The sequence below is a fragment of the Rhinatrema bivittatum genome, chromosome 2, assembly GCF_901001135.1.
Source record: "Rhinatrema bivittatum chromosome 2, aRhiBiv1.1, whole genome shotgun sequence".
NCBI lineage: Eukaryota > Metazoa > Chordata > Amphibia > Gymnophiona > Rhinatrematidae > Rhinatrema > Rhinatrema bivittatum.
In genome coordinates this window covers 14,632,021-14,649,924 of record NC_042616.1, presented here as the reverse complement: position 1 = coordinate 14,649,924, position 17,904 = coordinate 14,632,021, and the positions used below count along the sequence as shown (strand labels likewise).

Below are 17,904 nucleotides of genomic sequence, written 5' to 3'. Positions count from 1 at the left end.
TTTCCAATAAAAGTGTAAATTGAAAAAAACCCAAAACTATTCTTGTAGAAGGGGGCACATCCTTAAGAGATGCACAGTAGAAGCCTTTCTGAAGAGAGCCTGCGAGACAGCTAGCCTGTCCTCTGCAGGCAACGGTTTGTGGAGGCCGTGTAGCCAGATCTCTAGTCAAGTGGCTTCAGCAGCTGTAGGAAGAATCCCTGGGCAAGGCCAAGATAAGAGTCAGGACCAGCTTTCCTGGCAGATACACTTCATGATCTAATCAGGTCCTCGGCCTCTGCGGTAGTGTCAAGGATATTCTTGTGGCTCAGGCATTGGGCAGGAGATGCTCCCTCAAAGGGCAAAGCTTAGTATTTTGCCCTTTTAAAGGGCCTCTCTTATTTGGACAGCAGCTGGACACCTTATTGAAAAGTCTGGTAGACGTGAACCCACAGAGGCTTCCCGAGGATAGAGGGAGGGGAGCAAGAGGGTCGTTTAAGTCACAGACTAGAGAATTTAAGGGGCTTGGACAGCCAGCAGCGTCAGGCTCCCCGGGCTTCAGACCACAGCAAAGGCAGCCATTTTGGGCGGCCCAGGATTGGGTCAGAGATAAAAGTCCCCAGAGCCCCAGTAGGCGGTCGCCTAACACTGTTTTTCAAGGAGTGGGTTCAAGTCACAGGGGACCGGCGAGTCCTGGAGGTGATTCGTCGAGAGGATGCTCTAGAACTGGCTGCCCCGGTACCAGAATTTTTTTTCTAAGTTCCCCGTGCAAGTCTCAGAAAAAGGGAGAAAGCAATCAAGGAAAACCTTTCTACAGACTGGAGCAACGTTTCCCGAGTAAGGAATGCGTCCTGGCAGTATTAGGAGTAAAAGACTATTGCCATGCGCTGAGTGTTGCTCGAATCTGTAACCTCCGTGGGCAGCCTGTGTGATGTGCGGGCTGGGTTGCAGGGGAGAGTCGGGGTTAAAGATACGGAAGCACGTGTGAGATTGGAAGGAGATGGATAGAGGGTAGCTTGGTTAGTTTTGGTATTAAGTGGTCTCTATGCAAAAGGCAGAAGCAAAACTGCAGGTTGCAGTTCTATTGCCGTAGACAGACTATTATCCTCTTTCGTTATTAACTCTGTATTAACAACTAGGTATCATTTTGGCCTATGTGGACTTGAATTGATAGATTCTGCATCTTCCAAATAAAAAGAATGTAGAAAAATAAATAAATCTAGACATGGGAGATAAGTAATTGTCCTGAACACAGAACATTTTCTGCCTTGTTATGGTTCAGGACAGTCCTCCTGCTTTAAAAGCATCAGCAGGGCTTCTGGATAAATTCTCTGTTACAGATCTGGTTTTATTATACACAGATGTAACCAGGCAGTGACATTTAATATCCGCTGTATCTGATATTAGAGAATCTTTCCAGGGTTTGTTTTGCACACCTTGGGGTGCATAGTGAAAACTGCCTCTAGGACTACACGTGGGTGACGACGTCTGGCAGTCCCCGTGGGAGAGGGGGTCCTGGTGTCCTCTTTTCCATGATAAAACGTGAGGAGAATAAATCCAGCTGAGACCTAATGCACACTGAGCCCTTCCATGTGTCACTGAGTGTTTCTGGTTTGTGTTTCAGGTGCCGGTGACGTTTGAGGACATCGCTGTCTATTTCTCCCAGGAGGAGTGGGGGTATTTAGATGAGGGGCAGAAGGAGCTTTACAGGGAGGTGATGAAGGAGAATTATGAGACCCTCATCTCCCTAGGTAAAAATTGCATTATCTGCATGTTTAGCAGACTTTCCTCAATGACTGTCAACACATCTGCAGCACACTTAGCCATCTACAAATATAGAGGGGAAGTTACAGTTTGTCTGCATCCTGTCTCAACTGAGGACATCCTGACCCCCTGGTTCTTGGGCTTCTGCCACCCTGGGCTCCTTTGACCAGCCGACCGGGTACTGGGGAGGTTGCAGCTCAGCCACATCCCTCTTCCAACTTTCTCAGCTGTGGACTCTTGAGAACCATTTTCCCATCCTCTGCTTCCTAAGCCTCCAATCTCCTTCCTCTTCCTGATGCAAATCCTTCCCATTCTTATATCCCACCGCAGTCTTATTAGGACCGTCAGGCCCGCTGACCCCTTTCTCTGTATTTTACTTCTCACCGGCAATTCTGTCTTCTATCCTCTCATTCAGACAGCGCCTGTCACCCCGCGATCATTTCATCCTTGTCTCTGTCATCTCACCTCCACTTCTCTTCTCTCCACTCTTCTCCTCCTCCTGGCAGCTGGAAGTATCAATCTCAGTCCTGTCCCTCCCTGGTAACTCTCATCCTTCCCCCTCCAAGCTTATCCTACCCCCACTCTCCTCCCTCTTAGGTTTTATCTATGGAGTCTCTGCTCTGTTTCCAGCACGCTCGCCTACGTTCCTGGCCTCTTATCTCTCATTCTCTCCGTCTTCTCTCTCTGAGACTTGGCTTTCCCTTGAGGACTCGACTTCCATGACAGAGCAGTAACTGAAGCAGTTTTCTCTCCTCGGCAGACCACAGTGATGGTTCGAGCTGCTTCTCCCCTCCTCCTCCTAGCACGCTTCAGCCCCCTTATTCCTCCATTCCCATTCCTTTCTTCATTTGAGGCTCCCTCCATCTGCCTCTGCAACCCGCTCTCAGTCTGGATAGCTGCATAGAAACATAGAAATGACGGCAGAAGAAGACCAAACGGCCCATCCAGTCTGCCCAGCAAGCTTCACACATTTTTTTCTCTCATACTTATCTGTTTCTCTTAGCTCTTGGTTCTATTTCCCTTCCACCCCCACCTTTAATGTAGAGAGCAGTGATGGAGCTGCATCCAAGTGAAATATCTAGCTTGATTAGTTAGGGGTAGTAGGGGAAGTAACCGCCACAATAAGCAAGCTACAGCCATGCCCACCTGTTTTACCCAGACCATGCCATACAGCCCCCATCGGTTGTTTTTCTTCTCCCCTGCCGTTGAAGCAGAGAGCCATGCTGGATGTGCATCGAAAGTGAAGTATCAGGCACATTTGGTTTGGGGTAGTAACCGCCGTAACAAGCCAGCTACTCCTCGCTTTGTGAGTGCGAACCCTTTTTTCTTCTCCCCTGCCGTTGAAGCAGAGAGCTATGCTGGATGTGTGAAGTATCAGTTTTTCTTCTCCCCTGCCGTTGAAGCAGAGAACTATGCTGTATATGCATTGAAAGTGAAGTATCAGGCTTATTTGGTTTGCCATCTATTGCCTCCCTGGGAAGTCCCCCTTCCTCACTGAGTTTGATTCCAGGGTTTCTTCTTCCTTGTCCCATCTTCCCTTTCTCTTATTCTTGGAGACTTTTTAGGTTTCTGGCTTTGGGTCTTATGTCTCAAACCAGGTCAGTGGCTGCAAAGCACCCAGACTCCCTTCCCTGCCTGGTTGCCAAATGCTTCAGTAATCCCCACAGCCATGAAGGTTATCGATTCTGAGGTAAAAAAAAAAATTCCAGCCTCCCCATGGTCATTGAAGTTTGGGTTTAACTGTGGTCCCTCCATGCAAGGCACACCAGCCCTCTCAGAAGCCCGATGCTGCTGTGCCACAGTGGCCCTGTGCAGATTACCCAGTGCTTCATTGCCGTTCTCTGGCTCCAGGGATCCTCTGTGTTTTATCCCACTGATTTTTAAAATATAGAACTGTTTTTGTCTTCGAGGAAGGAACAAAAGGAGCAGTACAACAAAGAGTAAATAAATAAATACATTTACAAAATAAATAAAATATATGTATCCCACAAATATATACTTAAAAATAAATAAATACATTAAAAAGGCCTTTATAAAAATACAAACAAAAATACCTCTTAACAGAAACCTACATGGTCCGGTGTCACAACTGAGGGTCCAGCTAGAGCTGGGGAGCTCCCACGGGGCAGCTTAGGACTTCAAGGCAGGGCAGAGAGGATCTTCCGCCTGTGTCAGCCACCTCCCTGCAGGTTGAGCCCTTGGGTTCTGGCGGCTGGCAGGACGTAGGCTGCGGCTGGAATCAAGATGCAGGCTGGAACTTGGAGACAAGGGCTGGGCACACGCAGAACTAGGCTAGACAAGCCCTGCTGAGTCATGAGCCCCTGGAGACTATGGCTGTAGCGAGAGCAGATGGAGACCTCTGGAGGCAGGGAGGCTGCATAGCAGACTGGATCCTAAGGTTATGTTTCAGCGTAATGCTTGCCTCAGGGGTATGGACAATAAAATCACAATAATGCTGGTACAATGTGAGGGTGTCTTTAAAAAAAAAAAAAAAAAAAAGCACAGTTCAAACAATCAAAAAAACCTCATAATACACTTCATACATTAAACAAGGCAACAGAGAAGAAATGTATAACAGAACTGAGATGAGACAGCTTTACATTAGTATAGAGGAGGAGACTTGTATAACCTTAAGAAAACAGTATAAAATCTCCATGGCTCCATTACCAATAAAAAAAATAATTTAAATAATTTGTAAAAAGTATTAAAATAAAAACTGCATCTAGCAAATGCCAATAAAAAGCATTTCTGACCTACCTTGCCGTACCAAGTGAGGGCAAAGTACCTTACCAAGGACAAGCATTTGAAGCCCTCACAAGGGAGGCACAGAAGTGCCACAAGGCTAGGAACCCAAGGCTCTGGAGTTAGAATAAAGGAAAAATGTGTGTGAGCCATTTTAAATCATCAACACAATATTTAAATAATAATAAAAAATATAATATAATAGTACCCTTTTAATAAATGTTTTATTAAAATTAATGAAAAAAATAAAAATTAATACATAAACATAATAAAAAATTTAAAAATAAATTATATATATATATATATATAATATATTAAAAATGTATAAAAAGCTCATAATGAACATGAGTGAAAAAACTTCCAGAAAAATATTTAAATGAAAATGACTCTAAAAGTGAAAAGAAATCACCTTATGTCTGCACGGTTTGTTGACTACACAGCTGCAACCAAAGCAAAAAAAGCTTTCTACCCAAACCAATACAGTCACCTTACATTCTCTTTACAAATACTAAAAGCATACAGAGATAAGAGCAGGGGGAAAATGTGTTAGAAAGAAAAGTCTCCTACATTTAAGGCTTCCTACCAGTCAAAAATAACCTTAAAAATATCCCCTGAACAAAAGTTGCACAGGAAGCCCAGTTCAGTGCCATCAGTGAGGGGATGATGTGGTCAAATTTCCTTGTCCCTAGTAATAGTCTAGCAGAGGCATTTTGGAGTAATTGTAGTGGTTTTAGTAAGCTAGAATGTAGGCCTAGTAAGAGGGAGTTGCATTAGTCTGAAAATTAAATTGAATAATACAATTATAAAAACTTTAAAATAACTGCGATAGAAAACTGTAATGCACAAGTGGGACACAATTCCATGAAGTGCTTCACATCTTGTTTCACTTGAGGCCACCAATAATGGCAGATAATTAATTCCAAGGTTCTGGTGATGCCGGGGTATCCTGCCAGACGGGAGTAATGAGCCCATTTGAATATGTTTTCCCTAAGTCATTTGGAAACCACTGTTTTTGTGGGCAGTACAGGTACAGCAGCAGTGGCTACGATCCTTGCTGGGTCTATGATGTAGCGAAGGGAGCTGCAGGGCATCTTCGGTCTCAAAAGTTCAAGAAAGGGCATCCGCCCATTGGTTCTTTTTCAATGGGTGGTAGCATGGTTCGAAGCCAAAATGGTTGAAGTACGACGACCAGCGGGCCTGTTGAGGATTTAACTCCTGGGCCTGTTGCAGATACTCCAAGTTCTTTTGATCTGTATAAATGGTGATTGGGTGTCTAACTTGCTCTAATAGATGGCACTACTCCTCCAATGCCAAGTTCACCACCAGAAGTTCATGATCTCCGATCATATAGTTCTTTTCAGCAGGGGTGAATTTTTTGGAGAAGTAAGAGCATGGCACGAGAGACTCTTGTTCATTATGTTGAGTGAGGACAGTCCCTACCTCAGTGGCAGAGGCATCTACCTCAAGATGAAGGGTTTTGACAGATCTGGGTGGTGGAGGCAAGGATCCCACAGGAATTCTTGTTTGAGATGATTAAAGGCTTGGATGGCCTCTTCTGGCCAGTGCCTGGTGTTGTAGCCCTTTTTATTAAGAGTGGAGGGGGGAGCTACCAAAGAGGAGTTACTGTGCGTGAACTACCTTTAGTAATTCACAAAGCCCAGGAAGCATTGTAAGGCCTTGAATCTAACAGTTTAGGGCCACTCCAGAATGGCCTTTAACTTCTCAGGGTCCATCTGAAGCCGATGCCGGGAAATGATGTAACCCAGAAACAGCAATTCTTCCTGTTCAAATGTACATTTTTCAAGTTTGGTGTATAAGTGGCGCTCCCAAAGTCACTGTAAGACTTGCTTTATGTGCTCATGATGCTGTGTCAGGGATTGTGGAAAGAGGAGAATATCATCTAGATTCACCACCATGTGAGAGTACAGAAGATCTTGGAGGATTTCGTTGACCATATGTTGGAAGATGGGGCATTATAAAGGCCAAATGGCAAGATGAAGTACTCATAATAGCTGTCCCTGGTGTTGAAGGCTGTCTTCCATTCGTTACCCTCTCGTATATGTATAAGATTATAGGCCTCAAGGAGATTGAGTTTTGTGAAGATCTGTGCTCCCCTGAGATGATCAAATAACTCGGTGATGAGAGGCAGAGGGTACTGATTTTTCCAAGTGATTGCATTGAGACCCCTGTAATCTATGCAGGGTCAGAGTGAGCCATCTTTTTTCCCTAGAAAGAAAAAGCCTGCTCCTGCCAAGGATGAAGAAGGCCAGATGAACCCTCTCTCCAAATTTTCTTGAATATATTTGGACATGGCCTCCATCTCTGCTGCTGATAAAGGGTACACCCAACCTCTTGGGGGCATCTTCCCAGGTAGGTCATCTTTCGTGCAGTTGTATGATCAGTGAGGCGATAGGGTCTCAGCCTACTGTTTGCTAAGAACTTCCATGAAGGCAGCATTACTGGAGTAGCAAGCCCAGCAGGTCAAGGGTAGTAGCCCAAGCCACAGTGACTGGTAGCAGGACCTGAGTGAGGAAGTTCTCAGCACAGGAAAGATCTCAATGGGCAATTTGCAGCATCTTCCAGTCTATGGATGCTCTGTAAAGTCTGAGTCAGGGCAGTCTGAGAATGACAGGATATACAGCCTTAGATAGGACATAGAAATCACTGCTTTCAGTGTGAAGGAAGCCCTGCGTGCATGGTGAGGGGGGTAGTGACCATGGTCAAATGACTGTGAAGAGGCTCACCATAGACGGAAATGGTGAAGGCAAGTTATGCTGGCGAGCCAGTGACTCCTCGATAAATTACACCTGCCCAGAGTCCAAAAATGCTTAACTGTGAACCATGGTTTTCCCAATGGTGAGGCAGACAGGCACCAATAGTTGTGGAGAAGGAAGAGTTTGACCTAGGGTTGCCTCTCCGACCAACCCTAGGTTTGCCAGTTTCCCAACTTCTCGAGGCAGTGGCCAGCAAAATGCTCCTGGCTGGCACAATAGAGACATAGGTTTAATCATCTGTCTCCTTTTCTCTTCATCCGTAAGCTTAGAGTAGCCCAACTGCATGGGTTTTCAGGGGAATCTGCCAATTCAGGAACAAGTGAGGATGCCAGGGGTCGCTGGAATCGGGAACTCAGATGGATGGGGGAACGGGAGGATCTACTTTCCTGTGTATGTTCCTGAAACCTCAAGTCCACCAAGATGGCCAGGGCAATCAGGCCTTCCAGTATGATGGAATATCCCGGCCTGCCAGATCATCCTTTATTCGCCCTGATAAACCCTGCCAAAAAATGTCCATCTGGCTGTCCTCCCATCAGCGGAGCTCTGAAGCCAGGGTGCGGGACTGTATTGCATGCTCGCCCACAGTGTGAGTACTTTGGCAGATCTGCAACAATTCCATGGCTGCGGATGAGGCACAACCAGACTCGTCGAATACCAAACAAAACTGCCATAAGAAACTTTCCAAGTTCCCGAGGAGTGGGTCTTCTCTTTCCCACAAAGAAGAGGCCCGAGTAAGAGCAGGGCCACCCATCAAGGAGAGTATGTAGGTCACCTTAGTGTGACCTGATGGGAAAAGAGCTACCTGGAGCTCAAAATGCATTTTGCATTGATTATTAAAACTCCTGCATTCCCTGGGGTCTCTGAGATACCTGGGAAGCAGCGGTAGGTGCGGCATGAATCGGAAAAACATAGACAGGCATGGCTGGAGGAGGAGCAGCTGGGGCTGGAGCCAGCGCCGGAAGTTGGGCCTGCATAGCATCCATCCATACAGCAAGACCCTCAAGTCGGCCATTTACTTGATTAAGCATCTCTTGCTGCTGCTGGATTCGCTGGACTAATCCAGATATGGCCTGACCTGAGGGGCGGATCCACTGGGTTAATGGCTTCAGGAAACTATCATGGTTGTGAGCCCTTGTGCTGTGGCGTGGTTGCCTGAGCCTAGTGGGCGAACCCACTAGGGACATGGTGACAGCTGGCGGACTAGCCCTTGGCTGGGCCTGAGCTGGACCTTCAGCTATACCTGCCCTGTTCCTCACAGGTTGAGCCCTTGGGTTCCAGGGGACGGCAGGACTTAGGTGAGAGTCCCTGAGGTCAGTCAGAAGGAGTAAGTCCAGAGCTGAGGTCGAGGCAGGCAGCGAGCAAGGAGTCCGTAGCAGAGGTCAGTACCAGGGAACCAGGATAGGACTGAGGCAAGGCTGGTCAGGAACAAAACTGGAGCAAGGCGCTTCCCTCTGTGCCTCTGTGATCCAGCAGGACTTTCCTGCCACAGAGCTTTCACAGGTCGCCATGCGCCTAGAGGCAGCACCGGCAGGAGGAGGCAGGCTGATGAGAGCTCGAATGAGTGCGGCTGGTCACAGGACCTCCCCACAACTGGCCAAACATTTCAAAAACATGCACGTGCACACCCATTTACATGTGTGCAAATGCAAAATACATGTATGCTAAAACATTCACGTGCATTGAAAAGCTATGCAGGAATGTATTTTCAAATAGCCGGATAAGTAGCGGTATTTGAGACTTAGCTGACTAAGGGCCTCATTTTCCAAAGCTATCACAGGCCTGCGCTACTGAAATCGGGGAGGAGTCGGGGGCGTCTGCGGGGCCGACTCCACGAGGACGGCGCGCACAGCGTAAAGATAAGGCCCTTTTCGCTGGCTATTTCGCGCCCAATAACTACACCTTCTATGGTGTAGTTACTGGGGGGTTACGCACGCCGAGCCTATTTTGCATAGGCCAGGCGATGCGCGTATGTCCCGGGGCTTTGAAAAAGGGGTGGGAAGGGGGCATGGGCGGGGCGCCGGTCCGGGGGCGGGACCGAGGCCTCCGGCACAGCGGCCATGCCGGGGGATCGCGCGCCCGCAGCCGGCCGGCGCGCACAGGTGCGCAGGCATAAAAAAACAAAATAAAGGTAAGGGGGGGGATTTAGGTAGGGCTGGGGAGCGGGTTAGATAGGGGAAGGGAGGGAAAGGTGGGGGGGGGCGGAGGGAACGAGGAAAGCCATCGGGGCTCCCCTAGGGCTTCGGGGCGCGCAAGTTGCACAAGTGTGCACCCCCTTGCGCGCGCCGACCCCGGATTTTATAACATGCGCGCGTAGCTTTTAATATCTGCCCCTTTAATTTCTTCATTTTTTAATGTACTTTTTATTCATTTTTATTTTTTCATTTTTATTTGTTTTACTATGTTTTGTTATATGCTCTGAGGTAGATTTTGAAAGCTTGGCGAGTGCCAAAATCAGGAGACGCACGCAAGAGTCATGCTTATGCGCGCCCGCCAAAGTTTTAGAAGCCGCCGGGCTATGTGCCCATCTCACTTAGATTTCAGAAGTGGCAAGGCCTGGGCGTGGCCCAGAGTCTTGCCCGTATATCTGCTTCCACGACTGCCTTGTGGCCAGGCCCACTGCCGCGTGGGGTTTTTACTTCCGCTAGGAACAAGGTGTAAGTTTAAAAAAAATAAATAAATGAAAGTGTATTCAATACTGAGGGGTTTTAATGGTCTGGAGTAACTGGGGGGGGGGGGGGGAAGCATGTCAGCTGTTCAGCCAGGGAGTGGAGGAGTAGTCAACTGGGAAAACTGCTGGATGAGCTGCTGAAACTGGCAATAGCGTGAATGCGCACCCCTCTTAAAACGCCCCCCGCTTACGAGATAGAAGTGCGCAAGTTAAAAAAAAAAAAAGGCTGCGTTGCTGGGTGCGCATGGGGACAGACGTGCCAGTGTGCGCCTCCGCGCCGGTCTGAAAGTTGCCATCTCTATTTTGTATTTATATATTGGTTTGATGATCTAGAGTGGTTCCACATACATATCTATCTATATCTTTCCTTTATTCTAACTCCAGAGCCTTGGGTCCCTAGCCTTGTGGCACTTCTGTGCCTCCCTTGTGAGGGCTGCAAGGGTTTGCCCTTGATAAGGTACTTTGGCCTCACTTGGCATGGCAAGGTAGGTCAGAAATGCTTCTTATTGGCATTTGCTATACTTTTTTGTGTTATTATTATGTATATAATTTTTTTTTATTGGTTATGGAGCCATGGAGATTTTATACTGTTTTCTTTACTAACGTAAAGTTGGCTCATCTCAGTTCTGAAATATATATTTCTTCTTCTGTGTTGCTTTGTTGAATGTATGATGTGTGTTGTGAGGTTTTTTTGATTATTTGTACTGGGCTTGTTTTTTTTAAACCCCCTCACAGTGTACCAGCATCCTTGTCCATACCCCTGAGGCAGGCATTATGCTGAAAAATGATCATGTCTGGTTTTTGTTAAGATGTTTTGGGATTTTTCTACATTTTAATAAATAAAGGCCTTTTTAATAGATATGTTTAAGTACCTTTTTGTGGGATACAAATATATAATATTTTTTAAATGTATTTATTCATTTACCGCAACCTTTTTGTTCCTTTGGGGCACCATTGCGGTATTTCTGTTTTTGTCTCCAACACCTCTTCCATGGAGTACTTAGGCATCCACCACCCTTTCTGTGAAAACAGGTCTCTTGATGGTCCTGAGTCTAATCCCTTGCAGCTTTATATCATGACCCCTAATTCTACAATTTATTTTCCATTCTTAAAGATTTGCTTCGTGTACATTATAAATACTTATGGGTATTTAAATATCTGTCCTATCTCCCCTCTCTTCTAGAGTATGCATATTTAAGTTCTCAAATCTCATCTCATATGGCTTTTAGGGCAGACCCTACATCATTGATAAGCATTTCATGGTTACTAGTAATTGGTCAGAAATGTGCACTTTTATCACTGTGTGACAATTCCAGCACAGTAATAAAAAGATCAGAAACCCAGAAATGTTTGCGTGCTCACTAATGCGTGATTAATGCCTTCTTTATCACCAGCAAGTGCTGAAATAACACAGAATATAAAGGAGGAGAATGAAGTGGAATATCCTTTCGAAGTAGAACTGATCCTAAGAGAATCAGAAACTGCTTGTGAGAATGCTTCCAAAGGGACTGAGAGGAGAAACACAAGGCGGAGTCAGCAGGAATCAGAGAAGAAGCAGCAAGCCCATGCCGGAGACTCACTGGAAGGAGTCACTGAGTGTGAGAGAAATGTCAGGGACCTCACAGACAGCCCTGAGCAGCAGAGATCAGAAACACACTTCCAAAATAACAACAGTGATCAAATAATTTCTGATCTGCAGAGAGAGGTGAAAGGGAGGAAATCCTTTCTGTGTAACACCCGTGGAACAAGCTTTGGAAAAGAATCATACTTATTAGATCAGAAATCCCACACCCTCAAATCACTATTTCCCTGCATTGAATGTGGGAAAAGTTTCAAGCAGAGAAGCAATCTAAAACTACACTTCAATAAGCACACAAAAGTGAGACCCTTTTCAAGCAGTGACTGCAGCAAAAGTTTCATAGGCAAGGAGGCCTTAAGACATAAAAAAAAACTACACACTAAGGAGAGACCATTTTCATGTTCTCAATGTGAGCAAAGCTTTGCTAGTAAGTATAAGCTAATATCACATCAGATAATCCACACAGGAGAGAGACCATTCTTATGTACTAAATGTGGAAAACGTTTTATAAGGAAGACGCACCTCTCACAACACCAGAAAATCCACACAGGAGAAAAACCATTTACATGTACTGAGTGTGGGAAAAGTTTCATTACTAAGTATATATTAATCTCTCATCAGAAAATCCACACAGGAGAGAGACCATTCTCATGTCCTGAATGTGGAAAATGTTTCATTAGAAAGACAAATCTCTTAGAACACCTGAAAATACACATAGGAGAGAGACCATTCTCATGTACTCAATGTGGAAAATGTTTCATTAGGAAGACAAACCTCTCACAACATGAGAAAATCCATACAGGCGACAAACCATTTACCTGCACTGAGTGTGGGAAAAGTTTTGTTACTAAATATTTACTAATATCTCACCAGAGAATCCACACAGGTGAGAGACCATTCTCATGTCCTGAATGTGGAAAATGTTTCATTAAGAAGACAAACCTGTCACAACACCAGAAAATCCATGAGAGACCATTTTCTTGTACTAAATGTGGAAAACGTTTCATTAGGAAGACGTACCTCTCACAACATGAGAAAAACCATACAGGTGACAAACCATTTACATGCACTGAGTGTGGGAAAAGTTTTGTTACTAAATATTTGCTACTTTCTCACCAGAGAATCCATGCAAGAGAGAAACCATTCTTGTGTACTGAATGTAATAAAAGCTTCACTCATAAGAGTGGCCTCACAAGACATGAGAAATCCCACTCAGGGGAGAGACCATTCTCATGTATTAAATGTGGAAGGACCTTTATTAGGAAGCAAGATCTTTCACAACACCAGAAAATTCATTTGCCCCGCAACAAACCATTTACATGTCCTGAATGTGGGAAAAGCTTCCTTGCTAAGTATTCACTAATATCGCACCAGAAAATCCACACAGGAGAGAGACCATTTGCATGTACTGAATGTGGGAAATGCTTCCCAGCTAAGTATACACTAATATTGCATCAGAAAATCCACACAGGAGAGAGACCATTTTCGTGTAGTGTATGTGGTGAAAGCTTCAGTTATAAGAAAAAACTCAAAAAGCACCAACAAATACATACGGGGGAGAAACCATTTTCATGTGGTGAATGTAATAAGAGCTTCGTTCTGAAGAGCGACCTCACAAGGCACATGAAAACACATACAGACGAGAGACCATTTTCATGTAGTGTATGTAATAAAAGCTTTATTCTGAAGAATTACCTTACAAGGCATATGAAAATCCACACAGGAGAGAGACCATATTCTTGTAATGAATGTAGTAAAAGCTTCATTCTGAAGAGTGACCTCACAAGACATATGAAACTCCAGTTGACACCTCAGTATAGCATGGATTGACTATAAGCATCCCACACTCTTGGATAAAATATTGTCTTGAAATGTACAATGCAAACCTTGAACTGATTTAGTACAAGTTCACAATGAAAATATGGCAGATTACACTCCACTTGAATTATGAAAATGGACAATTCGTCATTCCTAACATTAAGATCCAGCCAGGACTATTTAAGGGAGATAACCTGATACTGCTTTTGTTTTTGTCTGGCATGAAATCCGCTGAGTACTCTAATTTTCTCCTTGGGTTATATCAATAGCCTTAATTCTAGAGATACCAATCCCCTACCAAGTACATATCACCTACTGTTTGTAGATGATTTGAAACTCTACAGCGCCTGTGAAGCTGATTTAGCAGAATAACTCCATGTAATGAATAGTTTCACAGATGACATCAGGATGATATTTGGTTTGGACAAATGTGCTAAGGTGACTTTTCTTAAAGGAAAATTAAGCGAAACTGAAAACACCTCCCTAGAAACTGGAGCAGGAAGGCATATATAAATATCTAGAAGTAGAGGAAGATGGAAAAATTTGGCATACAATACTAAGAGAAAATATCATTAAAGTACTATAGAAGAGTGAAGTTGATTATTGAAAAGTACCTTAACAGCATGAAATAAGATTCTAGCTATTAATCGGTTTGCAATTCCTGCACTATCATACAGCTTTGGAATAGTAGACTGGTCCCATAACTATCTTGAAGAATAGAATGTAAAAGCAGGAAAGTCCCTCCATGCCCATCAGGTGATCTGTAAGAACCAATGTATTCAGAAGTTATACATTCCTAGAGCTGAAGGTGATGTGGGTCATATAGAAATTTATTACACCCATAGAGCTCCATAATAGCTTTTCAGGTGTACTTAATGGCATCAGTGACCCTAAATGCTCAAATAGTGCTGAAGTATCCTCGATCTTGGTCCTTAGGTTTGGACAGTCATTCCAGCGAATAGAGGGAATGATTGAAAATCCACTAGCATATGAAGGGGAAGAAACTGCAAATTAGCAAAAGAAGAGAAAAAGCTTTTTTAAAGAATCAGATCAGCAAACAAGGAAGGATAAATGACAGAAGCATAAATACAGTGGGACGTGCAGAGAGCTACTCAAGAAAATTTGACACAGCAGTGGTTAAAGAGAGGTGAACTTAGACCTATGGATGAGAGATTTATAATTGCAGCACAGGATAGTGGAATGCGGATAAGATGGTTCATAGCCAGTATAGAAAAGACTGGTAAAATAGATAAATACAGATTGTGTAGAACAGAATTGGATTACACATCCCACCACTGGCTGTAATGTGCTACTATCAGAAGGTCTGTAATAGAGAACTGCACGAATAAAAAACATGGCTTATTCATTGAAAACTGTAAGCAGTATAACATTGATGTACTAAACAAACACGGGCAGCACAACAATAAAAGAATAGAAGAGAATAAAGAATCACCTGGGACATTCCTATTCCCAGTGATGGAAAGATGGATGCTAGAAAACTGGATACTGTGATGAAGGAGAAAAACACAAAAGTGTCATTGCTGATGGAGGTGGCAGTCCCAGTGACTCTCTGTGGCTCATAAGGAGAAAGCAAAGCTCCTTACGGGATTCAGAGACCACGAAAATGTTGCCGATAGCTATAGAAATAGCCCCAAAGACAGAATTTGAGAAGAAGCTTGTTGTGGAAGCAAAAACTCATTAAAAAAAAACGTTTTCAGGTACATTCAAGTAAAAAGCCTGCGAGGTAGTCAGCTGGACCATTAGATGATTAAGGAATAAAAGGGGCACTTCGGGATAACAAAGCCATAACAGAGAGCCTAAATTTATTCTTTGCTTCAGTATTCAAAGAAGATGTAAGAATTATGCATGCTAGAAATGTTATTTAAAGATGATGATTCGGAGGAACTGAAACAAACCACAGTGAACCTGGAAGATATACTAGGGTAAATTGATAAACTAAAGAGTAGCAAATCACCTGGACCAGATGCCATACAACCCAGTGTGCTGAAAGAAATTAAAAATGAAATTACAGACCTACTATTAGTAATCTGTAAACTATTATTAAAGTCAGCTATAGTATCTGAAGACTGGAGAAAGACCAGCATCATGCCTGTTTTTACAAAGGGTTCCAGGAAGCTACAGCCTGGTGAGCCAGATATCAGAGCGAGGAAAAATGGTTGAAACTATTGATAAAGAACAAAATTCCTGAACTTATCCATAGTCATACTTTAATGGGACAAAGCCAAAGTGTATTTAGCCAAAGGAAATCTTTCGTCACAAATTTGCTACATCTTTTTTGAGGGTGTAAATAAACATATGGATAAAGGTGAGCCAGTTGATATAATGCATCTGAATTTCCAGAAAGCATTTGACAAACTCCCTCAGGAGAGACTTTTTACGAAATTAAAAAGTCAGGGGAAGGAGAAAGTCATGGCCTTGTGGATACCCAACTGGTTAAAAGATAGACAACTGAGTAGGGCCAAATTCTAAATTATCCTATTGGAGAAAGGTGAATAGTGAAGTGCCCCGGGGATCTATTCTGGGACCAATGCTTTTTAATATATTTATAAATGACCTGGCAATAGGAACAATGAGTAACAATCAGATTTGTTGATGTCACAAAATTTAATTAAAGTTGTTAAAATTACAAGAGGATCGGAAGAGGGGAAAGAGACCTGGGAGAGAGGATGGAAGGGCCATAAAAGAGGGAGGAGAGATTAAACTCAGGCCTCATGGGCCTCCGAGCACATTGGAGAAAACTCCTTCAGTCTGGGGAAAAATAGAGGAAAAACCAAACTCCCCAGAAACAAAACTAAAAAAGGAAAAAGGGAGGGAGGAACCTGCAGGATCATAAGTACCTGTTCTAAAGGTTGAAAACCTCAGTGAGAGAGGAAACGGGGAGGAGGGAGGGAGGGATCCTAAGTGCCCGTCCTAAAGGAAGAAAACCTCAGTGAGAGAGGAAACGGGGAGGAGGGAGGGAGGGATCCTAAGTGCCCGTCCTAAAGGAGGAAAACCTCAGTGAGAGAGGAAACGGGGAGGAGGGAGGGAGGGATCCTAAGTGAGGGGCCGATACAGTAAAGTGCGGCTGCGAGTGCTCGTATTTTAACCCTCTTTGGATGGACGTTTTGAGCGCGTAAGGCGGACCCACGATTCAGTATCGGCTTTTACGCGTCCTTATCGCTTGCCGAAAAAGACGCGTATCCCTTTCCGCCCGCGGCATGTATATGATATGTTAATGATCGATTTAGCTATTCCCTCCAATACAGTAACGTGCGCCCAAATTATTGCATTTTTAACCGGCTTATTTGCCACGTCTTTATCCTGAATATTTACCGCCTACCCTGACCCTGGCGTTAGTGTGGTGCTCGGTCAGCTTCGTACATGTATATATTGGCTCTGGCGCTATTTTTCATTCAGTTGAGAAGCAGAATGAGAAATGCTCAGCAGATTGGAGAGGCCAACAGGGGAGCCCAGCGGCAAGGAAAACCCATCCAACCGGAGAACCCAGCAGCAAGACCGGAGGACGTATGTGTTCTGTTTTGGTTCAGCTGTACCATCCATCTCTGGGCGTCTCTGAGGCTTCGGATATGGACGCCTCTACGGACGCCGGAGAGATGGGAGGCGTGCCAGGCCTTCATCCATCTTCTAGGCGTCCTGAGGCTCTGGGGTCCAGCGGAAGCATGGATGCCTCTACCGACGCCTATACGGATGCCCTCATCAATACCAAGGTAAAATGGACCAGACAGACGTACAGAGGAAACGGGGAGGAGGGATGGAGGGATCCTAAGTGCCTGACCGTGACTGAAATGCCCCGTACAGGCAGCGGGGCATTTCAGTCATGGACGTCCAGAAAGAGACAAGAACGTCCATGAACGGAAGCCGCTACCTTGGACGTCTGGCCGGGCGCTCAAAGCAGCGGGACCTCCGATCATGGACGCCCGGATACAGGCGGGAAGGTCCATCAACGGAAGCCACGACCTTGGACGTCCGGCCGGGCGCTCAAAGCAGCGGGACCTCCGATCATGGACACCCAGATACAGGCGGGAAGGTCCATGAAAGAAGCCACGACCTTGGACGTCCGGCCGGGCGCTCAAAGCAGCGGGACCTCCGATCATGGACGCCCGGATACAGGCGGGAAGGTCCATGAATGGAAGCCACGACCTTGAACATCCGGCCGGGCGCTCAAAGCAGCAGGTCCCTCCGATCATGGACGCCTGGATACAGGCGGGAAGGTCCATGAACGGAAGCCACGACCTTGGACGTCCGGCCGGGCGCTGAAAGCAGCGGGACCTCCGATCATGGACGCCCGGATACAGGCGGGAAGGTCCATCAACGGAAGCCACGACCTTGGACGTCCGGCCGGGCACTCAAAGCAGCGGGACCTCCGATCATGGACGCCCGGATACAGGCGGGAAGGTCCATGAAAGGAAGCCACGACCTTGGACGTCCGGCCGGGCGCTCAAAGCAGCGGGACCTCCGATCATGGACGCCCAGATACAGGCGGGAAGGTCCATGAATGGAAGCCACGACCTTGAACATCCGGCCGGGCGCTCAAAGCAGCAGGTCCCTCCGATCATGGACGC

The 17,904-nt window shown here is 45.4% G+C and overlaps 1 protein-coding gene across 1 annotated transcript; it reads left to right on the top strand.

Annotated features, from left to right (window-relative positions):
• The first annotated feature begins 1,671 nt into the window (after positions 1-1,671).
• On the top strand, positions 1,672-15,301 carry LOC115083588 (zinc finger protein 260-like). Its single transcript, XM_029587503.1, has 2 exons — positions 1,672-1,727; positions 11,319-15,301. The coding sequence occupies exons 1-2, from the start codon at positions 1,694-1,696 to the stop codon at positions 13,331-13,333; spliced, it is 2,049 nt and encodes a 682-aa protein (XP_029443363.1). The 5' UTR covers positions 1,672-1,693; the 3' UTR covers positions 13,334-15,301.
• Positions 15,302-17,904: the final 2,603 nt, after the last annotated feature.